Consider the following 27,393-nt stretch of genomic DNA (forward strand, 5'->3'; position numbering starts at 1 on the left):
ATAGCCCAAGCTAAAAAGGAGCAGCATTATACGCAAACGTCAATTTTATTAGCGGTTCGTCTCACTGACAGGATCACATGGCTCGAAAATTATTTCATCATGTTGAAGTCCAACTGTGGGACTACGGTGTTATCTACTATTTTTGTCTCTCTCTGCCGTATATTTCAGAGGCCAGGAACAATGTAGTCTGACAGACATATTCTTTATGAGGGGCTCGTGGTCTCTCTAATTTGACACAGTTGTCAGAGATAAAGCTCCTTAGAGAGTGTGGCCATGCTCTGGGTAAGAATGGGGATTAAATTAACACCCCCACCTTCACATCCTCTGACCCCAATACTAGAGAATAAAACATACATGGAGACTCACTTCAACACCACACTTCCTCCTTAAACCCTGTGTTTTATTTTTTAACACGTTTAGGGGGGGATCTCCTTTGAAATAGTGCCTGGGTCCAAATTAATGCTGAATAAAAAACAGAAGGTCTACCACGCCTCTTTATTATTTATGCACACAACAGTGTAAATTCATCCAGAACAACAATGACCATGGGCATAATTTGGATAATATCCAAAAGGATGATTATATCAGGTAACAATGCTGTAAATCAACGGGCAGCTTTACCGTAAATGTGGCCAATGAGAGAGAAATGACACACCGAGCCCCTCACGCAATGTAACAATACACCGCCTTCTCCTTGGTAGTTTCCTATCAAATGACCCGAGCACGTAAAATCAAATCAACACTGGAATGGATCATATCAAATTCTAATGAAAACATAATGTGCTCTTAAAATGTGTGTTGGCCCGGCAGCCAGTCATCCAGAGAGCCCCCCCCCCCCAGATGACGTGATGAATAGAGAACACCGATGGAATATGCATCAAAGTCAAGCTCATGATTTATGTAATAGCAGTCACTTGGACACTGATTAGCTGCTCTGTCAAGCGTGTAATACGAGAGGCACAACCCCTGGTTTATCAGTCATTTATCTGAAGTGCGTCCTGATATTATCACTGGATCCTAATGTCATCATTATGCCGCACAGCATGTGCGGGCCAGTGTGTCACGGCGCCGGCGACACAGCCTGTCAGGAGTTCAAGCCTCTTCATTTGCAAAGTGCTCAGACATTCATAGCACTATGTCAACAGTAAAATAGAGAAGCCACATCATATCAGAGACGGGAGGACGGAGGCACAGAGGCACACTAAATAAGTGGGCACTGGAGGGTGTAGGAAAATATTTTCACGTTTTCGCGGCCACAGTGTTTCTTATCTGGTGATCAGGCTAATTCAGTGGAGAGGACTGGAATAACACAGTGTCAAAGTACAAAGAATAAAATAGCAGTTCGCTTTTAGTTTTTCAGTTTACTTTATTTTTTTTGTACGGCTGCTTTATGGATTGATTTATAAGAACAGTCATAATAACATCCACTGTACGCTCAATATGCACAATGAGAATGTACCCAGACCTCCTCTGTGTGCAACGTGAGGCCCTTAGAGCCATTTCTCCTGATTTAAATGCGTGCTCACACGCGGCACCGTGCGAGAGGACGCACTGTCGCTGTTCAGTCTGTCAGGACTTTTCTGATCTGCACTCCTACATGTCTTCTATCATGAATGACTTCAACTCCTCCCACGTCAACATGAGAGTGAGACTGCAAACACAGGAAAACAGATAGTGTATGACTGAGCTCTGACAATCAAACACTACTGTAGCGGATATGGGCAAAATTGCTCATAAACAATTTCTGTCCCTCCAAAAAAGAGTCGTGGTTGTTATTCTCACAAACATCTGGTTCGTGTACACTAAAAGGAAGCCGTACTGTGGTATAAGTCCATCAACACCTCACACAAACAAAAATAGTGAGGGAAGCTGAACAGGAAAGTGAGCTCTTTGAGTCTCAAACAAAAGATATTAGCCTTGTTTCCAACGCAGAAAGGGCACCACACCTTGGCACCGATGCTGCTCACAATCAAAGGAACAGCCGTCACCAGTGGAACTGTGTTTTTAAAGGATATCTTAAAAAGATTAAAAATGTGTGTCATTATGGAAAACAATTGACTGTGGAACCTTTGGTATACTACCATGCATGTCATTCACACACAATTCAGGCTACTCTTTTCATCTCACCACGACCAAAGTATATTTCCTGTTTTTCCCTCTACCTGCATTTATCTGAATAAATATATGTTGATGTATCCTGACATCATAAAATGTGTAAGACTTGAAAAAACAGCTTTGACAATCTAGTGCTTATGACAAATAATCACATACAAACAAAACTGGATAATTCACAGAGGCTGTCCCTGAATATATGTTGTAAATTTAAGGCACATGTTTTTTATAAATGTAAAAATAAAATAAAATAAACTACGACAAAAACCAAAACACAAGAGAAGTAACATCCACTGTTACTACAAGAACACAATGCATGGTAATTTTGTGGCCACTGAAATGTGGTATTATGAATTCAAACAGTATGGCCCAGAAGATCCAGCAGAGGGGGCTGCTTACTGCAATCATATGCTGATTAATTGAGCTTGATTCTCCCCATGCTGTGAACATAAGTTGTCCCACACTGTAGGCTACATGTTGGTATGTGGGTAAAGGTTAGAAGGCTTTACCTAAGTCACCTTTTACCACAGGTAGCCCTTCACACCATTTTTGATGAACATTAAGAAAACAGTGGTTTTCTGATTATCCCTCATCAAGCCTAAATCAAACTAGGTTATGTTCATTTTTATTAATTGTGCATGTTCCTCTCTAATTAGCTAATGAGAGACAAAAAGCAGGTTTAGAGCGGCAAAATGCAAATGACTCTTAGAAAATAGCACAAAAAGTAAATGGCAAGGCTGAGAATCATCCTTCATTGAAATGTCAGAGATAAATGGCTCAAATGTCACATCAATTAAAACGGGGGACAGTTAGTAGTTCATTAAAGAGAGAGCCATATTGCACCGTCGGGTACCGTTGCCAACCCTTACTATCTGGGGCAGACTGGCAGCGGGTCCAGATGGCACGGAAATCCTCACAGATTTCAAAATGGTCTCTGCAGGGGTGGCGTTTTTTTCTCTGCTTCCACCCTCCACACCGAGACGGGGTGTGGGCCACAGGCCCATGTAGGCCTACACTTTCCAAATGGAGGCATGCATAACAGTGAAGGCACCATGGAAGTAAAAATAAAACAGAGGTCAACACGAACTTCTAAAGTAACCTAACATATAATGGATGCAACACATTTAGCTAGAATCTGTTTCCACTAGTCCTGACTGTCCCAGAAATCAGATGGATAACAGCCTCTCCCCTTAACCACTTTAACCCTGACATGATTTTGGGCTTGTCATTATAGGTATTAATACAAATTAAAATTTCTAATAATTTTGAAAATGTTTTGAAAATAGTAGATCTACAAGCTCACAACGTGTTGGGCTGTGACACACTGTGAACAGCTATTTTCAAAATAATTTAGAATTGTTTGAGTTAAAGACTAATAAATCATTAGTGATTATACAGTATACAGTAAGGCCGTAAGGCTTATCCTAAAGAGCAATGTTGTTGTTTTTTAATTGACCTTCCTACTTAGGGCTACAAGGAAAATAGATTACAAATGCATTACTTATCAATGTACAAAGCTTAATAAAGTGACAGTGTAGCTGCATTAGATTACAGCAGTGATAGCCTATCGCACAGGATACATTTATGCATGTCTGTTGGCACAAAGTCTTTACTTCTTCACTTATGTTGGAATTCACATACATAGTTATGTTTGTGAATTATATTATTATAGGCTACTCAAGCAAGAAGCCCTAAAAATATGTACCCCAGGCAGGCTGGGGTACCCTAGCTGACTTAGTAGGCTACATATATGGATAACTGCCTTTGCTTTATGATCTAACTTTATGATCTAAATGTATATTCCTACGTATTTCCACAATGGTCTCCTTTATGAGAAAAATACATTTTAAGTAGTATTTATGTTCCCTGGACTGTCCATTCCCTGAACCACAGTACCATACAGCCCACCAGGGGGAGAGGACACTATGTCCGACCAATCAGGGAGCAGGACTCCACCGTTGCGGCTTCTGATTGGCCGCCTCGACCACGTTGTCGGGAGAAACAGGAACAGAGATTCACCCTCATTGTTTTGCAGAGGAAAAGTGAAGGCATCGACCGCAAGGCACTGTAAGAAAACGGTTTAAATACATTTTAACACGTCTATAAAAGCGTCCAGAGCGAGGTATGCAAGCAGCTTACCTACACAGTATAAAGCAGGCTTGTTTATACACACACCGCGATTATTATGCTAAGGAATAATTTATTAAATATGTCTTAGTAGTTTGGTTTGAAATATCCTGTCCATGAGTTGTCAACAAGTTTAAGAGTTCGCCGAAAGCCTAGTTCCTTTTACCATGAATTGAATAATCTTCATTATACGTTATATAATGGGAGTATAACGTCTCAAAACACCGTGGATAGCGTGGATGATTGATAAGTAACGCCACACTGCAAAGCCCAACTCTCCATAGCCTACCTTTCAACTGTAGAGGTGCCTGTCGGTGATGCTGGCTCTTTGAAAAGGGATTCAGTATCTGTGGCGTTAAAGCACTGGTTCTCAAACAGTGGGTCGGGACCCATTTGTGGGTCACGGACAGTCGGACACAATTTTATGGGTTAAAGTAAATGTCAAAACATAAAAATATTTTTTTTTTTTTTTTCATGATTTAACGAAATCAAAGATTTTTCCAAAGAATTTCATGAATACAAAAAAAAAGAAAATAGCCGATCTACAAGCTCACAACGCGGCTTGAAGTAACGTGTGAGCTTGTAGATCTGCTATTTTCACTAGTTTGGGTACCAGGCATTTCTCTTTTGGGTCTTGAGCTAAAAAGTTTGGGAACCACTGTGTTAAAGAATACACCTGTATTATTTTGAAATTGCTGTAGTGTAAGTTATCTTTTCCACATGGGTTGCTTGTGTGTTGAGCTGTTTACAACAAATTCTGCTCTGGATTTTTGTGTGTGCAATGTGATAGGCAATTGCATTATTGACACATTACTCAATAAGCATACTTTTTGATCCTATTAATAAACAGTTTCATGTGTGCTAAACACTTGAGGAGATCCACCCCACATTTATCACAGAAGATTAATATAACATGTTAAAGGCCATTATTCCCAAACTCCATTAAAACTCAATGACATATTAAATGACAGACAGTGTTGTTTGTCCACCATGGTATACACTGTGCAGTACCATTTTGGTAAGAGATTTGGCTTAATTGTCAATTAAGTCAAATGAATCCTTTCAAATACAATGGGAGCTTATACTGTACATACATGTTACATCTGACTGCACAATGCTTATACTGTAACCACATAGTTGTTGGTGTGTGGTTTAAAATTAAATTGTAAATGCATCATTACATTGTCAACTTCTATGAAGTAGAAAAGTATTTAATCAAAACATCCAGTGTTTCTTACATTTAGCTTTACTTACATCTTCTTGACTTTTTATTTTTATTTATTTCACTAGTCTTTCCTATTAGTAGAGCCATTGAGAGTGGTGTAGTAGTATGTGACACCTTAACGTTTTAAATGTAGCTTAAATGTTTGTGTTGATTCTGACCTTAAACAGTAAACCCGGTCTGAGATTTTGCTAAATTGCAGAAATCCTTTTTCGACAGATAGCTGGTAATTATAAATATAATTTTCCGGCAGAAAATGCTGATGATGAATCGTATGGACATCAATATTCAAAATGGCCAAAGGGAAAACAGAACACTTGACTGGGCCTTTAAATGTGTGAGTTAACCATCGTGTGGACATCTAGTTTTCAGGTCAGAGTTTCAGAAGGAGTGATTCCGTGGTAGGAACCTTTACAATCAGTGTGACCTTTATTTATTATAACCTCCATCTCTCAAAAACTCACATATAACATAGTCAATCATCTCTCCTTCCCTCAAAGTAAAAATAAAAAAGAAACTGCTGTCTGGTTATTGCCAGTATCCATCTCAGTCGTCAGAAAAGCTGCACGTTTTTGCTGTTGTTAGGGCTGGAAACCAGAATCCCATCGGAGTTGCACCCTAAGGAACAAATTTAATGCTAGAAAAACATCCCGGCCATCAACCAAAAATGACGGATTGAAAATAATGTCGAGCTATCTGGGGAATCCCCCACCAGACAAGGGAACAGACTGCATTGTTTTTCTCATTTATGTGATATATAGAACAGAAAGGAGGGAAAAATGGGCGATTTATTGGTTAGATAGGCGTATTCTTTCCCATGCACGAAAAGAAATATTAGATAGTAATGTAGGGATCAAGTCAAATCATGGCATTGTTCAGGGGGCTAGGTGTTCAAATATGTAACTCATCACGTGTTGGTGGCCCACTAGCTTTTCAATAGATCATTCGATGCAAATAAGTGTGGGAAATGCTGAAAGTTACCGCATGAATATGTCAATGAGCGCGGTGTAATTTGTGGTCTCTTAGCAGGGCGGCGAGATGAAGAAGCAGGCGGAGAGACCGTGCACTCAGAAGACCATCTCATTGCTCAGCCCCCTGGGGAAGATCCGAGTGAGCGCATGTGAGAATGGTGTGCACACCATCCAGATCCTAATGGATGTCGCACCTGCTGAAAGGTACTGTACAACAGCCCGGTGTGTTCCATGTGACGTGATAAACAAAGGTGTGAAATTTACAGGCAGACAGAATCCACTCCCGTGATGGAGTGCCGCCATTCCTCATCGCAAGCCAGGCATGTTTGTAGATCCCACAAGAAATATCCTGGAGAAAGTTGGGCAAATATGAGCAGGCACAAGAAATATGAGGGGGCCCTAGAATATAGTTGGACTCGAAATTAGATTTGTGATGGCATGTGGTTGTGATTCTTCCTGCAGTATATTTGAAATTTCAGAAAAAATAAATAAAAATAACTGTTTATTATCCACTTGGGAGTTGATTAGAGCCAGAGCCTGTAGGGTCATTAAAGGTCAAGGGGGGGGGGGGGGGGGGGCACGGCATGCTCATTCCTGCTTATTTATGTTCCTTTCAAGTTGTGTACAGTTGTTTTTGAGTGTCAGCCTACATTCAAAAATAGAATATTCCATTAAATTCTTGGCCCTCCCCATCCATAAACATTCCTAGAATGTCATCTGTCTCAGTGAAGTGATTTCAACTGATTAAAGCATCAGCATCAGTAAGGTCTTATTCCTTTTTTTTTCTCCCAACAAATTCTCATTTCCAGGTCTACACTCTACATCTCAGATTAGTTTTGATTAGATTGAAATTAAATATCCATGTATCACAGATTCACATTTGATAAACTTGATTGGTTTGGGAAATTAAACCGGTTTCCAAACGCGCCCAGATAGGAAGTCATCCTTTTGAAAATGTATGGCAAATTCTAATTTATGGAAACCCATTAATGGTCTTGTATATTATACCTCAACATGTGTTTCCTTCTTGACTGTCTGCTATTTCCTAAAATTCATCAAGCAGTGAAAAACATTCCACTTGTTGTTAATGAGTTGAAGTGAGGAAATTAATAATATGGAATTTTGATTATGGAAGATGTCCTGCAACCATGTGCGAGCACCTTTCTCTCTCTCTTCCTGAACAGGGTTTAATTTGTGTGTTCAGGTTCAGTAGGAATATGCAAATTAATCTAATGATTCGCATCAGTAGATCATTTCTCAGTTTAATATCGTTTGCTATGTCGGTCATAAGTGTAGTTTCGATTTCATCGCTCCCCTGTATGTTCTCAAACGCGTGAGCTCAACACCATTAAACCAAATATTTTGATTTTATCGTGACCAGTTGAATATAATATTACTGTCACAGGATAGCAAAGAAGCAATAGCCAGCTCTGGAGTAACACAATGTAAACAGGCATTAAGACAGGCAAAGATAAAGTGAGAAAATATGGGCTTTATCTTTGCAAGCGGCTTTACATGTAGATCTCACAAAAGCCTGCCTATAGCAGTAATAGTTCAGGTCAGCCATTTCCATTGATTTATTTATGACATACTAAACAAGGCTCTTTCCAGCTTTGGATGTGGTGTGATGTAGGCTTAGGTAGTCAGTATGATAAATGGTCCCTGACAACATATTTTGGATAACGGAAATGGTTAAGGTTCATGCACATCACCAAGGAAGCCCAATGTGTCTAGAAAGGAGTCGAAGCCTGGAAGCCTTTCATGACTGAAACCGCGCCTGCCTGCCACGTTCACAATTGGTTGCCGTCGAGCAGCAGGAGTAGCAACAAAAGCACCGGCGACATTGATAGATAGTTATTGATAAATGCCATTATAGCTACATAAACGCACTTGAAGCATTGCTTACACACCATGACCGTCAGCTCTTTCTAATAGAAACGTCTCAAGCCCCTTTTGCTTCCTAACTGATCTTAGGAACATTTTCCTGAAATCAACCTCCTCCGCCAGTCTAACGACAGCCCTAAAGGCACTATCAGATGAACAAATTCATTACATCTCAACAACCCCTGTTGGGGCCTTACACACCAGCCCCCTGTTAACCAGCCAGCAACCCCCCCCACAACCCCCCCCCCCCCCCCCCGCCCCTTAGTTTAGCATGGTCATAGCGTTCACAGAAAAATGATACGCATTTTGTTTACAGGAGATTACTATTATCTGAAATATGATGCTTCTCGCCTCTTTCACACAAGAGTACAGACACATAATACGGAGGAAAACATAGAGCATTTTTTTATTAGGGTGAAAAATGAAAAAAGGGGCTGGACTTCTGCCCCGAGACATTTTTGTGGGCATATTATTTTACAATGCTTTGATCAATTTGTCTGTCAAGCTTGCTGAGATGTGGGGGAGCTGGAGAAAAGCAATTTAGCTTGTGAGGTCCTCAATAGAAATGTACTACAGGAGCCTGAGTGTGACATGTTGCATTAGAACCTGAGTAGCCTTTATTGCTAGATAATGTCGCAAGGCAATGCTGATATCAATCACTCTTTAACAGCTGGTATGATGTGTTTTTATGAAGTGGAACAAAATAATGCATGAGGCATTTTTCAAGAAAATAATTGATTTAATTCAGGGGTAAGGGATTTCTGCTTTTTAACAACAACAACACCAAAACAAACAGTGGAAAAACAGGCACTAAATATGCCAGGAGCCACTAACTGTTAAGAATAAGCTCTTTGCTTTTGCTCCTATAGAAAATTCTAATTAATAATACACAGATAAACAATAAACATTCGGTCTCATTTGCATATAGATATAAACAATATATTTGTGTATCTGAATTCCCAGCACACATGGGTCACGTGATCTGCCGAAAATCCTAAGTGGCTCAAACCAAAAATTATCATTATATTTCCCAAGCCATAAATCCGCCTTTTTTTCCCTCTGACACAAAGCCTTATAAATCTGTGTCTGATTTTTCACATTGCACATTGTTTTTAGTTAATGATTTTCATCTGTTTGTTGTTCCTGTGATAGCGGGGAAATGTACCATATGTTCCAGCAAAAGACAAATGATTAGCAAATGAAATTCTGGACAGCTGTCTGACTGAAAGCGTTTGGTTGATAGCATTCTGCTACCATAATTAGCTTAAGCTTTGGGTTAATTAACTTTCTACCTGGATATGCATAATAATAGCATTCTGCAGAAAGCCAAGAAGCTTCCAGTATATCAGCAGCAAAGGCTGGCTTTTTATTTTGTATTTCGGCAGCATATTTCAATTTCAAGAGACGATTTAACTCGGGAGCATCGTCAAATATTGTAGATTTTACTCTCCAAGCCAGATAATTCTGAAACAATAGGGGTGTATTATGTGGCAGAAATGCCATTTCTGAATGTAATTAAAGCGGATGAAAGCAATCACCGATTTTTAAACGCTTTTGTCTAGCATCAGGCCTACTTGTAATTTAAAAAAAAATACCCATCAAGAGGAGAAAGGAGGCAGGAGAACCCCCAAGTCCTTATATAAGAGGCTGTTGAGATTGAAGTGAAGTACAACAGTAATTAGTCTTTTGTATGAATTTGCTGGCCATGGTCATGATTAGTTAAGCATGTGAGGGGGAACTGCATAGCTCTTAAGGAGGAGGGTGTTAAAGTCTATTTATCACCAGTTATCCTCACAGCTTTCCATTATCACCGACAACACTGGATGTGCCTGAGAACCGCCTAATTGTTCTGAGGTGGAGTGTGTTTTTTTGTGTCGAACCCGTCACCCCCCTAGTCACATTGGCATTCATATGCGGCCAGCCATTTTCCATCTATCCAGCCCTAATACCCAAGCTGTCACAACAGCTTTTACACACTACCGACACTGGTGTGAAATATCTGAGGTGATGCATTTATCGTTTTCTCACACTCACGTAGTGCTGTGAATCAATGTCCTGGTTCACGCTGAATAACATAGTATAGTAAATGTGTTTCCTGTGCGGGGGGCTGTTTATTTGATGTGCGCGCACACCTTGGACCACATCAACAACTTTGGGACTTCCGTGTCTCTCTTTCGCTCTCCATCTCTCTGCCCCTCCCCCTCTCTCTCTCCCTCCCTCCCTCTCTCTCTCCCTCTCTCTCTATCTCTCTATCCATCTCTCTTTCACACATGCTTTAGATTAGAATACATAATTTTAATTAGTTTGGATGGATATGCTCAATTTTGAAATCTCTTAACAATTATGTCCCAACTAATAAGCTTAGAATTGAAAAAAACAAACAAAAACAAACAGAGCCATGTAAAATAAATTGAGATCTGCTCAATCAGAATTCAACCATAATAAACTAGGTGAAGACTTTCTGACCTGACCGAGTCCCTTAAGAAATATATTTATAAATGATTCATTGTTGTGTAAAGATATACAGATCATTTTTTATATTGTCATAAAAAAAAAGCGGCAGCCTTAGAATTGTGTTTTTCACATTGTGAAGTACAGTACTCAGCTGCGTATTCATTAAGGTGCTGCTCCCACTGGCCCCTGGACCCATCTGCGCTCTGCGTTTCTGCCTCTGTCTCCCGGGACGGCCCCAATCAGGCTGCATGTGCTATTTCCTGTGTAAACCAACACCTGTGTAACACGCTACCTGTAAACCGCCCCTACGCAGACGAGGCAGTGACATTCACTCGTCAATCGGATGAACATTTTTGCGAAAATGCTGTGATTTCTAAAATGGAACCTCCTCTGTGACAGGCAGCGGAGGCTGCTTGTGCTGGAGATGTGACTAAAAGTAGCTGCCATGTATGTTTTCCCGCTGTCAACCCAAGAAGTTTTCCGGCACAAAGGGCGATGCCAGTTTGTTTTTGGAACTTGATTGGATTCCTGTATCTTCCCTGCGCAGCAGGGTACAGTGTGTAACATACTAAGGCAATATGCAGAGAGATGATGCCGCTCTGACATCTTGGAGAGGAGTACGAGTCAATTATGCCCAAGTGTTGTTCTTGCTTATCTTCCTGCGGCACCAAACAAGGATTTAGTCAAGGATTTAGGGGTGAGGGGGCGGTGGTGGGGATCATGGTAAGCGGTTCACAACAAAACACTCAAAACTCCTGGGAGCGGGCACTGATTTAAAAATAAATTACAGAAGACGAAGCGCTAACACTCAAGGGCCCTCAGCAGTGCTGGCGTACACAGGTGAAGATTAGCCTCCTCGCTAATCAGAGGAACAAGGCAGTAATTTGCTCCGAACACAGACAGTAATTAGGACTTGGTGACACTGGATTCCCATAATGCCTTTGTGCTTGACGTGGTCAAATTTTGACAGGGGCTATCCATGCAGGGTCACTGTCCCCCCCAACGCACCCCCACAGTCTCTCGGCCCTCTTCAGTCGAGGCTCTAAAAGGTCCCTGCAGTTACAGGGGATCCCTAATGTACTTTACGTCTCCCTCACTGGCTCCTTACCATTCGGGTAATTGGAATCTCTTACTGTGGCACTTGAGAATAGAGGCTAAAAATGCTATTTGAAACTGCTCAGTAGTCTGTTGTAGATAAACATTGCAGCGTCGAGGTGTGGATACACTACATAATGGAGTAAGAGTTAAGGCTCCGGTAATACATGCCTTCACTGACTCGCGTGGTTAGCCAGTAGGGAGAAGGCCCTAATTGTTGTGTGCATTGTTGCCTACTCTGCAGTATTTTACCACCACCTTTATGTATTGGATTGAGCGTTGTGGCCTCTTCAGTGGACATTCGCTAATAAGAGTTGTTGGTTATCCGGAGAGCTGTTAATCTGGCCCCCGGTTGTTTTCTTTACGAAATACCAGTGCGCAACAACAAGGATGGAATAAAAAGCAACTCGTTATAGCCCAGCATCTTGAAAGCTCTTGACTTTAGGGCCGTCGCGTCCAGATAGGCATCCGAATGATCTTCAAATGGTTGAACGGGCCCCATTGAGCAAGTGGCTTACAATTGTATCACAGCCTTTGGCTGAGAGACCATCAGGATCTTGACATTCATAGAGACATGCTGTATTTTTCCCCCCTCTTTTTAGACAGTCATTTTAGGCTTTTTCATGCTCTCTTGAGTCTTTGACGTCTCCGAGTTAAGTATCTGCGGCTATAAGGCTGAGGAAAATATTGGACTGGTCCTGGCCCTTTCTATTTCATCCTCTGACCCGCGATGTTACCCATGATCGGTGAAGGAGAACTCTGACAGGCGGTGTCAAAAGTGACAGCCGATCGAGTCGGGATGAGCGCCATCACGCTTCACAGGATGGAGGCATGAGTTCCGAGTTTTTCCCCTTCTTGTGCACCACACCATTACGCCCCCCGCCAGATTGCTATGATTCCTTTCAATTAGAGCTTGTGGTTAACCTGTTTCCCCTCTCATGCCCACCGTTGATGGAGGAAGTCACATTGAAGAAGTGAAGTTCTAACTCAGAGGAAGTGGGAAAATAGGGGAGTGGGGGGGGGGGGGACTAAACCTCTAACTATGCTAAAGGAAAGTGACAAATAGATTGTCAGCATGTTTTTTTATTTTATTTTATTATTATTTTTATATCTCAGATACAGTGTTGCGCATGCCTTTTATCCTTCTGTCTTTTTTGATTGTTTCTTACAGGATGAATGATAACCCCCAAACAGTTATATAAATGCTCAATTCATTCTTTATATTAGAGTGAGAAAATAGGTAGAACTCCAAATGACTCCCCACTTTACGGAGCAATGATTTATGGTAATTGGAAATTGATTGTGACAGGAGCACAATATTAGAAATTCTCTCAAATCACAATCTGCTATCAAGGGAAATATTCCTTTTACTGCAGCAAATCCTGGCTTTTTCAGTATTAGTTTCTCATATCCTTGCCTGGAAGAAAAAAAAGAAATACTGTATGCCTAGCTATAGGATATGCTGGTATTATAATCACTCAAAAGATGGGTTAATTCAAACAATCATATTTTTGCATGATCCAAATTTGAGTAGTTTAGTGAAAATGGAACATGGTTAGTTTAAGCACAGTTATTAAAAAGCTGTTCATAATAGTTGTCTTCCATATAACCGGGGAATAAAATAACATACTGTAGCATGATGTTCATCTCAAGACAATGTGAAGATTGCCTCTCCTCTGAGGATTTCAATGTAATTGACGTGACATTTATTAGACATCTCTAATCTCTCATTTCAAGGGCACAATTTCTAATTTGCCAATATGGCCTCCATGAAGATCCCGTGATGAGGTTTGAATTGTGCTTCGACTGTACACCGTAAAATCCTCAGTGTTCATTTTACTCTGGGAGTGTAAAGATTGCCACAAATGGACGGGCAGTAACAGTGTACATGACAGTATGTTTATTGGTTCCAATGTTCTTCAGAAACAACCCTGGTGCTGGTGACAACGCTTCCGCACCCAGTGCTGGTGTCCATTTTGTTGTTTATTGCCCTTTACTTGTGCTGTGTCACGTTAACTTTTAACCACTTTCAACGCCGTCCCTGTTCTGGGCATTCTTGTCATTTCTTCAAAAAAAAAAAAATGCCAAAACATTTTACTCACAATATGTCGCATGAGCTTGTAGATCTGCTATTTTTGTCATTCATCGAAGTATATAGGGCTTAAGTTGTTAACTGAGCGAGCGCTTTTTTTTTGGCGGGTGCATCCGTAACGGGAGCGCCGAGGGGAGTAGGAAAAAAATTAGCCGTGGTGACAAGTTTGAAGTGCGAGTCGGAGGTCAAAGGTGCGAAGCCTTAAGCAAAGGTGCGCTACCCTTTGTCCGGTAGATTGTAAGAGGCCTGCGGGGTCCAACAGGAACATTTCCACACACAATATCCCCGAGCTGTCAGTGTGCAGCGGCTGGAACATCCTCTCAGAGAGAAAACGGGGGGTGGTGGATGGTGGGCTGCGGAGGGGTAGAGGTGCTGCTGCTGCTGGTGCCGGTGGAGGGAGGGAGGGGGGTGTGTGTGTGTCGGGGGGGGGGGGGGGGGGTTGCTGGGAGGGAACAGTGGTCTGAAGATCGTTGCTGAGAGAAAGAGAGAAGTGGAAAGGGTTGTTGGAGGGGGGGGGGGGGGTGTAAGTTGTGGAGAGCCAGAAGGGCTGTAGAGAGAGGATAGAGAAATAGAGAGGGGGGGGGGGGGTGCGGCAGGAGAGCAGGGAGGGGGGGGGGGATAGAAAGGAGAGACAATGACAAGTAGGGGCTGGCTGGGCACTCACCCATGCCGACAGAGATTGCCATGAGCCATGGCCATTGTTTGAGCGGGTCTCAGCGCAGGAGCGCTCGGTGGGCTTCCGAGTTTTCGCCACTCGGCTATAAACTGCCGTGTGGTTTATTTAGAAATGAGAGTATTTACACCTTTTTACTGTATTTACACCCAGTGTTAAACGACACCCGAGAGATTTCCATCACGCGGCCGCAAACTAACAGGCGGAGTGGTTCCAACTGAAAACGGACCCGCTCAGTCATAACACTCCAGTAAAAAAGAAAAACGGAAAAAAAAGAAAAAACAGCTTCACATGTCCAATATAAAATGTTATTCAAACTGTGACCTGCAGGAGTGTAAAAACACTTAGGGCCATGTTGACTGAATGTATTAAGGCGGGGAGGAGAGAGACGGTCTGTGTGTTTAACAAAGTAAATGTGTATTATTAATACCATACAGGATAAACCAATTTTGAAAAAGGGCACTTAAATGGCGACATTATTTATTTATAAGTCCTGTACACCAGTTAATGGAATTGGCGGCATGCTTCAGATCCACAACACAGCTTGAGGTCCACTTTGCAGTAATGCACATGCTAAGAGAAGACCTTCCCAGTAGGGTCTTTAAGTGTCAAATATGGGTCAGTCTGCTTGTCTTGACCTGGGGGGTGGTCAGCAGTGTAGAGAAAAACTCAGCTGTTAAGTGATGCCAAGTCAACCGACGGCAAATTCCTCCAAGCGTCTTCTCATGCTAAGATGCATGTCCAAGTTTACAGCTCGGCTGGCCGGCACCACTCTGGCCAAAAAACTCCACTTACTCTATTCATGAACTATAAACTAGACCCAAGCACGATTGAAAACCATTGTTGTGCTTTTTGCTCCCAACTTTTCCTGCAAAGGCTCCGAGGCTTTTGAAAACTATTTTTCAAAGACAGTTTTTTGGGGTTGCTTTATTTTTCCAAAGCGTGTTTGAAGGAACTTGTTAACGCCTTTTCTCTTTGCTTATATACTTTATCATACTGTGCTTTAAATGTACTGTCAGGATTACTGTTTTGCGTATGCACTCGGAAATATCTTTAACAGCTCTGAAACTTGTCACAATGCAACATCAACGTAAGCCGCTCGCTTAATGTGTAACTTCAGATTTTAAATGCAGCACAGATTAATGCCTTGTTGCAACTCAATGCAAAATGATGTCATCACGCATGCCTTCTCACCCGTGGCATGTTATTACACTCTCATGACACATTTTAACGCTGCTTGACCTGAGAATTCTTTTATTATGATTACTTATTCAACCCCCCCCCCCCCAATCCCCATCCCCTGTTCCCACTGACTGCCCTCCGCCCCCCCCTGTTCCATCCCCTCACAGGAGTGACGAGGCCCCCCTGCGCCGCGTGGTCAGCGACGGCCCGGCGGAAAGCGGCCCCGAGTTGCAGCGCTGTGTCGAATGGCTCCAGGCGTACTTCAGTGAGCCGCAGACCACTGGGAGTCTCCCGCTCCCCGCCTTTCACCACCCCGCCCTGCAAGGAGGTCTGTCATGGATAAATATTTGCAGAGCCATGACTGGGATCAGGCCTTCACTCTTAATTGTCAGTTACATCACTTACACTCGCTGGCTCACTGTGTTATAATGAAGTATTTTATGGCTGAGGGAGAGAGGGAAGGAGAGCGAGAGGCAGAGAGAGGCGGGGAGGGGGGGGGGGGGGGGGGTGTGCGCGGTGGGGGGGGTGTAAGAGAGTGAGTGAGTGAGTGAGTGAAAGAGAGGGAACAGAACACAGAGCTGTAACTTGGTTCAGTAATCTGTGGCAGCTCTTACTACGCGTGTTAGTCTTGGCAAGCGTTCCCATGATTCTTGGCACATTCTTTGAAACTGATCGAATTCCACTCTTGACATTTTCAGACAGGAAGCTTTTTTTAATGAGAACATGTGAATGGTAGTAAAGTTTGAATGAGCTTATTGTTGGCTTGACCAGTCACCTACGGCAAGGAAAAACGAAAAGAGAGCTCCAAGAATGGACAATTAGTGTCCTTTCAACCAGAAGTCGTGACACCAGAGTATATGATTGGGGGCATTGAGTGAAATTTGAGGAATTAATTATTAGTTGACGTGGCTTTTTTTTTGGGTCATGGAAACGGGTAGTTATCTGGGCCTACCACGTATTTGTGAAATCAATACTGTAGGCCTACTTCTACAGTTCAACGTTGTTTTTCTTTACACTTCTTAGCCAGTTGAACTTTATTATGCCGAAATTCTTATTGCATTTTAACTTTAACATTTTCAGAACTCACTTAGGCAAGAAATCCCACCTACATACACAGGGGAAGAAAAAAAAATAAAAGAAAAACTATAATATATGCATTTAACAATTGTGCCTCTCTTCCCCTGCAATCAGGCCTTAGTTGCTCTCTAATTTCATGCAGATCTGCAGTGCTTGAGTGATGGCATTTTCAATGAGCAGGTACTCCATTGAGACCCAGTATACAGCTATGGGTCCCCCGCTCCCACGCAGGCAATGCAGAAATACATCAGGACCAATTACGATATCAACTTACAGTGTGATTCCCTTCACCACCAAGTGCTTGTGTACCAGCCCCAGGCTCTTTCAAATCGCATCTCATCTGAAGTCTTTTGGGTTTTAATTAAATTTCAGGATAGATGGAATTCTTCATTAGTACCTGATCTGAATAGGTGATTGTGCCGCGGTACACTCCTCTCCCTCGCCTGTTGTTTTGGGGATCGGTAAATACAGGGTTTAAGCTTGGATTGCTCTCAGTAGTCTAAACCACAGACCACGCCAGTGTAAAAATGTTAAATGTGCACAACAGGAGTATTTATCTTTTGAGGGAAGAAAACAGACTCCCTTTTTTTGTTTGTTGTTGATTCACAAATGCTAAGGATTAGCATTGCACTTAATAATGTACAAATTCCCAGTCACTCTAGTCACGCTGCCAGTGTGTGCATGGGGAAGGGAAAAAAATGTAATCAGGTCATTACAATCTATATGACAACCAACTATTGTTTGCTCAGTTATCTTGTGGGAGAACGCGAATGTTGCAGCTCTCGCGCAGCGGTTGTCATGTAATATTGAGTTGTGACCTTCACTTGAAGTGTTGCCATGTTTATTTACACATTTCTGACAAAACAAGCCACTTTTCATATTAGCTGTCACCGTATACTCGAGCTGTGGAGGTGACATGAAAGGAGATGTGAGGCACACTTTTCTATACCCCTGACTGTCATACACAACATCACAAGCAACTTTGGTCGACGGTGTTAGAGGTGCAGCGTGCATACACGTGCACGAGCAAGTGCTGTATGTGTGCGTGTGGTTTGTATGTGCCCGTATGCGTGCACATACGCCCACACATTCACCTCCCAAAAAAAAAAAAAAACCACAGACGCCATCGCGGCCTCTTAAAGCAATGCATATTCTTATCTCATTAATTATACATCCATATGTAACAGACGAGAGGATCTTAGTCTCGGTAAGCGGCACGGGGAACGTGCGAGGGGGGGGTGGCGGGCGGGCTGAAGGGGGGAAGGGTGCTCTTCAAAGCCCAAATGACTGGATTCTTGCAGGATCCTGCACCTCCCTCTGTGCGCGGTGCAGGGTGAGATGAGACGCTCACCAGGACTCGCCCCTGTGATGTGGAGAGGAATTAGGGAAATGAACGTTTTCAGAATATCGAATAATCAGAGAATCATCAGCACCCTGTCAGCCTTCAAAAGTATGGATCCCTCTAGACTCAAGAGACACTTTGACTGGGAGTCAAAGTCTTCCCTCCCATTAGAGACAAAGGATAATGAGGGAGCCGTATTTCTACTATTGTCTTTTTATTCTTACAGCCATGTCTGAGGTGACTGTCAGCTGCAAATCACCTCCTCAAATCCTTCGATCATTAGGAAGGCCAGCCAAATTTAATGTATTCTATTATTTTTAAGCTACTATATTTAAGTATGCGCATATATATATATATATATATATATATATATATATATATATATATATATATATATATATATGTGTGTGTGTGTGTGTGTGTGTGTGTGTGTGTGTGTGTGTGTGTGTGTGTGTGTGTGTGTGTGTGTGTGTGTGTGTGTGTGTACACGTGTATATATACTGTATATAGAGCAAAACACAAAACAATTCTCTCTCTCTCTCTCTATATATATATATGATATCATATCCATTCCGATCGATTGTGTTCTGGTTCAATCTAGCCTCTCCAATGGCCCTATCACCTGGCCTCATGGTAGGTAATGACCTGTGACATAATTATGGGTTGTCTGTAAACCTGTAAGTGGTACCTCTCAACTTTTATTTAAACAATTGACATCACTGCACCCCTATCTAAAGAGGGTCCTGACCCCAGACACACCGTATTAAGCCCTTTATGAAGTATGGGGCTCGGGGAGCGCTCTCCAAATCATTGCTGGTCACCTCAAGTGACCCGCGTGGAATCTCTGGCTCTGATGCCGCTGGGGGCAAAGTTCTTTAACCCCTGTACTTGTGGATAAAACCGCAGACACTTTTAGACCTTTCAGAGAGAGGCCCACATCCTTATGAGAGACAGCAACCGCTCCAGCTTTGTGTATAAGGCAGTGATTCTCAACCTGTGGGCCGGGTCCCACTGGTGGGCCATGAGGATATTGCAAGTGGGCCACCAAATAATTGACAAAACACTAAGATTTGGTTGATTATATAACATTAATATAAAAAAAAGTTAAAAAAAATGAAAAATAAACTCTTCATGGTATGTTTTCTTTAAAACCTTGAAAAATTAGTTTTCATTGTGATAAATAGGAACTTGAAGTATATTGATCCAAGCCACACACACAACACAACCGATTGATTTATCATTCAAATAAACATGCTCTGTAAATACACACAGCCCACCCATTTCAGCTGCTGTGTTAAGTGGTCAGATGGGTGGGCCGTGCACGCTTTTGAGATTTTCAATTGGGCCCTGATCATGCAGAAAAGGTTGAGAAACACTGGTGCAAAGGTATACATACTCCTGTAGCTGCTCAGCCGGCTTGTGGGTAAAACTGCTGTCTTGTTGGCGTGACATTGACTTTTGCTGTTTGTCAATAATGTTCGCATCAATGGGGATTTGTCATAACCGTAGACTGGGCATGTTGTCATTTACCCACCAGCGACGCCAGAGATATCAATATGTGTACCACACGCATCATGTGGCCAAATCCATGCTTTATGAGGGAGAATAATGCATAAAAGAAATTCCAGTGGTGTATCTTATCTCCTGATAACATTAAGTCTGTCTGCGTAAGAGCCCGTCATCTCGTTGACAGCGTGATTATTACCTGAAAAATTATTAAACAGTACCTACGGGCCTTGTTCAAGACAAAGAACTCACATGGGTGCGCATCAATCAAATGTATCCCCTTTAGGTTTTACACTTATTCCCCCCAGTTTAGGCAAATTGCCTTGTTCGCATGGCTTTGTGTAGCGGAGAGTGACTATAAGGTAGCGAGGGGAGCCTGGGGAGCAAAGGATGTTCACTCTGTGGAAGACAGTCAGGGGTGTGACATGTTTTCACACAATGCCAATTTAGAAGGATTTCACATAGATCACTTGTCATGTGCTCTTATAGACCACATAAATGAGAGAGAATGGGAGATCACTAATTGAATTTTTATGACCGAGTACATGTATAGACTAGAAGGATTCCACCCTAGCCCCCCCTCAATAACTAGACTATTGTTCCCCTGTCTTGTTCACCACGCGATGAAGTGTTGTTCACTCGCTGCACAACTTCACAACTGTGTGTAGCTTCTGAGGTTTCGATATGTCGCTTTCAAATGCACACTGTCTTCTCAGTCGGTAGTAGCAGTCGGAGCTATACAAATACATGCCTCCTCAGTCACTTTCTCGTAATCCTGAATAAGATAACAGCGCAGCTAAAGTGCTAATGAAATCAAAGCCGTTAATGTGGCGGGTTAAGCTGGAGCTGATTTGAAGAATTCCGCCATTTAAGTGAAGATGATATAATGAATCGACTCTGAATAGAAAGCAATTAAAAGGACAAATTGGTCTGATTAACCTCAAAGTCATCCCGCTGCCACAAATGGTGTGCAACATTCAAATTATTATTATTAAAAATCTGGAGCAGATTCACAGTCTTTTTGGCCCCTCTTAATCCTTTTAAATGAATGAGCGAACTTTTTTAATTTTAGCTTTGACCTCTCAAAGCATAACCTAGATTTTTCTGCTTTCGAAATGATTTTCTCACATCAGCTACTGTATCGTGTTAAAAGCTACTTCTAAGGTCAAACTGGGTAATGTTATTATGTATTTACATGTTTAATGACTATTCTAAAAATAGGAACAGATCGGATGAGCTTGTGCTAATTTACATTCTGACAAAGACTTTGACCTTGCCGAAAAATTAATAAACAGCGTAGAAATCATTACTCTCTTCACAGGACATACAGTACAGTAATACCTGTGTGTTTGGTCTATTGACTAAAATGTAACGCTGCTTGACACTTTTGGCTTCTGTTTGAAAACACCACAGTATATATACAGTATATACAGTATATATTTATATATTTTTGAGCGTGCATCGTCCACATTGTAACTTGACAGGTCTTGTCATCAGCTACTCCATCAGCTGTCTCGATGTGATTGATTAAATGAGGTTCTGTCTCTCTCCGTCTCTCTCCGTACCCCCATCGACCCCCCCCCCCCCCCTCACCCCTCCTCTGTCCTCCGCTCTCTGGCGTAGACGCGTTCACCAGCCGCGTGCTGCACATACTTCAGAGGCGTGTGAAGTGCGGAGAGACGGTCTCGTACAAACGGCTGGCTGAGATGGCGGGAAACCCCAGGGCAGTGCGAGCTGTGGGAGGGGCCATGAGGAGGAACCCGGTGAGTTTCAGGGCTGACGTTTGATTGACAGGCCTCTCCCTTACTTACTTTGTTTTGTCAACAAGGGAGCAGAAGAAGGAAGGTTTTGTTTTATTTGTATTATTTTATTTTATTTAACATTTTGGGAGTTTGTATTTAATTGGGACTTTATTTGACCTGTACTTCATTGTACACATTGGTGATGAAAAAAAAGATGTATCCAATAAAGCTATAAGAATTGTAGTTGCACTGCAAAAAAGGACATTGGAGATAGAGAATTAGAGAGTATGTAGTATCTAGCAGTATTTCACCACCAAACACAAGGTGCTGTGGATTTTCAAGCGAGAAAATGCCTATATTTGCATTGCTTATAAATAATCCATTAACCAGTACCATATGTTAAACTGTTCTTAGATTATGAATGCCTAATAATCTAAACCCCATTAACCCCATTGTGGATGCACTCAAACATTTTACATTGGGGCATTGAATATTTTGTGTATGATAATTAAGCACAGTGTTCTCATGTAATACATGCTATAAGTACATTTTCACAGAAATGTCACTGTGAAATGTTCCTCTCACATAAAAAAATATGAAAATATGCACTACGACTTCCTGCCCATCCCTTTCCCCCCCCGTTCCTGTATGTTATCGTGGTGGGCGTTTGTTCCAAATCTCTGCACCCTTGTAGGGAGGCTGGCCTGCATCCTTTTGCTCACGATTCCTTCAGTATGTACAAAATGGAAGGCCTTTTGATCAGACCATTAAGATCAAAGCCCGTTTAGCTCTGTCCATGTAGTGCTATCGGCACCACCGGTGTGCTGTGTGAGGCAGAGCACAATACCTGTATGTGTACAGTTTAGGTCTGGTACCGATTCAGTTCTTTGTGCAGAGGTGTAACAGAGCCAGTGGTGGAAAATGTTCTCACATTTTTTACTTGAGGAAAGTATCAATACTGCAATGTAGAAATACTCACAAGTAAAAGTCCGGAATTCAAAATGTACTTAGAACGTACGTAGATCGGCTATTTTCAAATGGCCAAAATGTATATAGGGCTGAAGTGGTAAATGTATGTTTCGTAATAATAATCAAAATCTACAAAGTAACTAGTAACTGAAGTTTTCAAATCTTTTTTGTGGAGTGGAAGTAAAAATGCTGAACATTTATACTAATTTAATACTCCAGTAAAGTACAAATACCTAAAAAATTGTACTTAAGTACAGTACTGCACAGTACCTTATGCAGAGATGGAACACAGCACAATATCTGTTAGGACATGCTCAATTAGCCCATTGTCTAATGGCCTGAAAATCTAGTCTTCTAAAATAGCAGATGTACAAGCTCGCAGCACGGCACTTGTATATCTGCAATTTCTTTAATAGCCAACACAAAAATCTAAAATGACACAGATGCTCTCCCGGTTTTAATGGGTTAGGGCGAAAATGATTAATCAATGATTCACGGTTCAAGATGTGTATTGTTACATTTTATATGCGAGTACATACAAGTAAAATCCTTTGGTTTTGTATTAAACAATAGCAAAGATACATACATTTGTACTTTGGCCCTTTTATTTCAGATGATTAAACAAATGTGTCATATTGTGTTAATGGAGACCACTGTGTTGGTGTTCCTCATCAGACTCCTTGAAACCAAGGTGTAGTTCCCAAACAGCAGAATAGATTGTACCTTTTTTTGTGGACCAAAACGGCTCCCACAGCCTACTGTAGTCTCACAGCAGTCAGACAATTAGATAAATACGTATATCTAACGTCTCAGTTATTGATGACGTAAAATAGTCGGGCTGACCACGTGAGACTAGCCACAGTCTACCTGACAGGTGACTTAGTCTGGTTCAGACACGGTGCCTTGATGTGGAACAGAACACAGTACTTGTACAGGGCTGGAAGTGGCACAGTACTTAATAAAGAGGTGGAAACACAGAGGTAGTCCCCTAGACCTCCCATACTTTATGCACAATCATGTGCTTAATGTTTACCGTGGTGTAAGCAAAGTGAACTTCCACGTGTCCCTACTGTACCGTGTGTTTCCCTTGGTAATACATGTGTGTGGTTTAAATAAACACTTTAATATCTCAGAATAAACAGACTGTATAATACATGGAAATTAATAATAATGGCAGTGTATTTTTGTATGCGTTTCATGTAAAGCACAGGGGGTTTGTGTGCGTATGAAATGTGCTATACAAATAAAAGTTTGAATTGACTAGACTTAGTAAAACAGCAATTTATGCATTGAAATGTACTCATTTTTATAACGCAGTCATCACTTTCTGCTTGATGCATTCCATCAACCAACCGTTGCTTCTAGAGGGACGTCTAACAGGCCCACTTTTTACTGATGTTTCTTCCCATTCATTGGGTAATCGTAGTGGTGGCGGTGGCGGTGGTGTACATTTACTCAAGTACTGTACTTAAGTACACTTTTGTGGTACTTTTACTTTACTGGAGTATTTCCAATTGTCTATACTTTTGCTTCTACTCCACTACATCTCAGGGACAAATATTGTACTTTTACTTCACTACAATTATTTGAAAACTTTAGTTCCTAGTTCCTTTGCAGATATAAATTATAAAACATACATTAACCACTTTAGCCCTATTTTATAGCTAGGCTATTTGAAAATAGCCGATCTACAAGCTCACAACGCGTCGCATCGCGACGCGTTGTGAGCTTGTAGATCTGCTATTTTCAAAAATGTTATTACTTTTACTTGTGGTACTTTTAAGTACATTTTGGTACCAATACTTTTGTACTTCTACTCAAGTAAATTTTGAATTCCGGACTTTTACTTGTAACAGAGTACTTCTGCATTGCAGTATTGATACTTTTACTTACGTAAAACATTTGAGTACTTTTTCCACCACTGGGTGGTGGTGGTGGTGGTGGTGGGGAGGGGCAGATCCAGAGTCAGATTGTCAGTGTCAATTACTTGTCAGCAGCGCCAGTCCACTCGGGCTTCAGCTGTGAAAAGCTCAGTGTGCCGGATCGATCCTTCGCCTCTACTGTGGCACTTGTTTTTTCACCAGGATTTGAGTATTGATAAGCCTAGTGCAGGGCTCCTGCCCCCTCCCCAAGTGAAGAGGCAGATCCGAAAGGCCTTGAGGGTACCCTGCTCTCCCTCCAAACCCGGGGAACAGTATTGATCTGAATACTGGAGCAGTATTTCTCTGTCTGCAAGGTTAATCTGGGGCTCGGAAAGTTTTATTGCTGTTGATACGGGAGTGGGTTTAATGATGGATTTGAACCGAAACACGCTGGATGTCCAGCCGTTGTAAAAGGGCCAGAGGCACAGTGATCAAGTCACGGCACCAATCAATCCAAAGACTCGACTAATAAATGAAATTGGAACTGGATAGTTACAGTACAATGGTATGATAGTTGGGGCGTTGGTAATGTTTTTGCCCTCACGTGCATTTGAATGTATGATCAGGAAGGCAACATTATGTTATGCTCTGAAATAAATAATTGCTGTAATACACTCGAACCCCCGAATTGCCACTATTGTTGCCCCTCATTCAAAACGATGGAAGTGTTTTCAGCTTGCTTGTTTAATCCTTCTCCAGCCATTTAGTTTACAAAGAACTCCGGACCCCCCTGGCAGTCGTCTGTAACAAGAGTAAACGCTCCAGCGACTTCCTCCTTTTAATGATCACAGGGTTATCAGATCTTAATGTTGACACCCTCTCGATTGAATATTCATCCTGCTGGTGTTTTTGCCCATTAATTTTTGATTGCTGCTTTGCTTTACACTATTAAAGAGTAAAAAAAAACAAAAAACATTTATACCCAAAGACCGAACAGTCACCCTCAATGTGGATTTGTTCACGATCAAACCAGACACTGCTTGCATGGCATTTTTCCCCAAAGTGCATGAGCACAAGCAGAAAGAAAAATGCAGATTCATGATTTCAAACATTGTGGTCGCTTGTACGACATTACGTTTATGTGGTAAATGCGGGATTCCTCTATGCATAATGCATGTCGTCTAGTATCAGCCTCAATCATTTGGGTTGCTGTCGACAAAAATCAGTGATGCTTAAAAAACACAGTGCAGATTTGTCTTATTTTGATGCAGCAGTTTTCTATTCAAGTTTCATAATTAGGTAGAGTTTATTAACCACTAAAACTAGCACTCTGTCTCAGTTTTACATTAGAAACATTACGCCAAACATGTGAACTGTTACTTACCACTTGTAGTGGTCCAGTCTTTTTTCTGTCTTTCTGTTGCTAACCTTTTCTTGTTTAAATGACAATGATCATTTGTCCATTTAGAAATAAACAGATACTGCAGTAAAGCATATGCTCTGTGTTTCCTGGTCACTTGAACGTGTTTCGAGTGCATTTTCTGTCCCCACTTATGGCATTCTGTAATTACGTTTTCTCTCCCCAATTTCCAGGTTCCGCTCCTTATCCCTTGCCACAGAGTCATCTGCAGCAGCGGACAGAGTGGGGCATACATGGGCGGCAAGGGCGACCATCTGAAACAATGGCTGCTCACCCATGAGAGGAGAGGAGGGGAAGGCTAAAAACCCAACTGTCCTTCATTTGGTACATGCGCACACACAAACACACAAGGCCAGGTTTTTTATTGCACAAAACAGGGCCGTAAAGTTTAGCGTACTTGGCACGCACCGTGGAACAACTGGAGCTACTTGTAAATATTCAGTTTATGTTCTCCTTTCTTTTTTTTCCTTTTCTTTTTTTTTACTCTAAGAATAGAGATGCTGCATCGTTAATGTGATACAGAGTTGTTGTGGAATTAGAATGTACAAAAATAACTTAAACAGAGAACAGTAGGAATTACAAACACACACTCCCAGGGGCCTCTGTTGCATTTGCCAGATATTGCTGGAATGTTTTTTCTAAAGAATTATTATTCCCTTAAAAATATGTCTCTTGCATGGTTGTTGTTGGGTTTTTTCACCCCCTTTTCCTGAGCAGAAATAGTCTTTGTAACCCTCGTTCGTTATTTAATTTCCTGCCAAGTGAATGCTTTGTTCAACATCCAGTGATAAAGGCTCTGAATTTTACAGCTACAAAGCTTTGTAGTGAGGCGTTTGTTTTGTCTTCGTTTATATCTCATTGTCTGCCCTCGCCTTATAACCACCTTAACAGTAGAAGTGGCGATGCGGAACACACTATATATATATTTATTTATATATATATATATATTTATTTATTTTTCTTTTCATAAAATAGATGTGCTACGTGACTACGAAAGAGATTTTGGATATTAAATACATTTTGAAAATACACTTTTCAATCTTGTATTCTCACATTCTAATTTTATTTAATTTATAAATTGCTTTTCGTGTGTAGTTACCTCCCTGCGCAGCTCCAGTCTCCAATTATGAATTGCCCTGTGAGTGTTCTCTCTGCTACAGTGTGTCAGAGCTCCCTCCTGCATTTCTGAAGAACGTTTTCCATTAGAGGGCAGTGCAGAACGGGAAACAGAAATCAACACTTCAACCTTGAATTCTTCCAGCACATTTAATCTAACTTCCAATGCTCATAATATTATTTCATTTTTCATCATAACCCCATTTGATCTCTCAGAAGATGAATTATTCTTACTCACAAAAGACCATGCCAAGAGGCCAGCCATGGAGGTCTGCTTTGGGAAGGAAAATAAATAAATAAAATGATGGAAGATAAAAAATAATTTTAAAAACTAAACATGTACCACAATACTTTTAAGTCACTCTTTTTACATTGACCATTACAGCAGTTAGTAGTTCACTCACTTTCACTTTCCATCCTAAATCTATGATTCTCTTCACTTTATAGTGTAGTTTCAGGGTGACCCGCGTTGGCCCACGGTTATTCCTCTCCCATGTAGCCCTAATAATCCCCCTTCCGAAAATAACCTCCACTCTAACCTTTACAG

At 41.5% G+C, this 27,393-nt stretch overlaps 1 protein-coding gene across 2 annotated transcripts in view; it reads left to right on the plus strand.

Moving 5' to 3' along the window:
- Positions 1–4,148: 4,148 nt before the first annotated feature.
- LOC311059283 (methylated-DNA--protein-cysteine methyltransferase-like) overlaps positions 4,149–27,393 on the plus strand; it is a 113,978-nt gene continuing 90,733 nt past the window's right edge. Inside the window, exons 1-5 of one of the 2 annotated variants that reach the window (XM_084077063.1) lie at positions 4,149–4,179; positions 6,488–6,636; positions 15,980–16,140; positions 21,361–21,500; positions 25,904–26,054. In XM_084077063.1, coding sequence (XP_083933189.1) covers positions 6,500–6,636; positions 15,980–16,140; positions 21,361–21,500; positions 25,904–26,032 — 567 coding nt within the window. In that variant the 5' untranslated portion in view covers positions 4,149–4,179; positions 6,488–6,499 and the 3' untranslated portion in view covers positions 26,033–26,054. Of the gene's footprint in view, positions 4,180–6,487; positions 6,637–15,979; positions 16,141–21,360; positions 21,501–25,903; positions 26,534–27,393 lie in introns of those variants that run through there. The other variant, XM_084077062.1, reaches the window with a different exon arrangement.

Source organism: Gymnoscopelus microlampas (assembly GCF_963454915.1).
Source record: "Gymnoscopelus microlampas genome assembly, chromosome: 13".
Classification (NCBI taxonomy): Eukaryota; Metazoa; Chordata; class Actinopteri; order Myctophiformes; family Myctophidae; genus Gymnoscopelus; species Gymnoscopelus microlampas.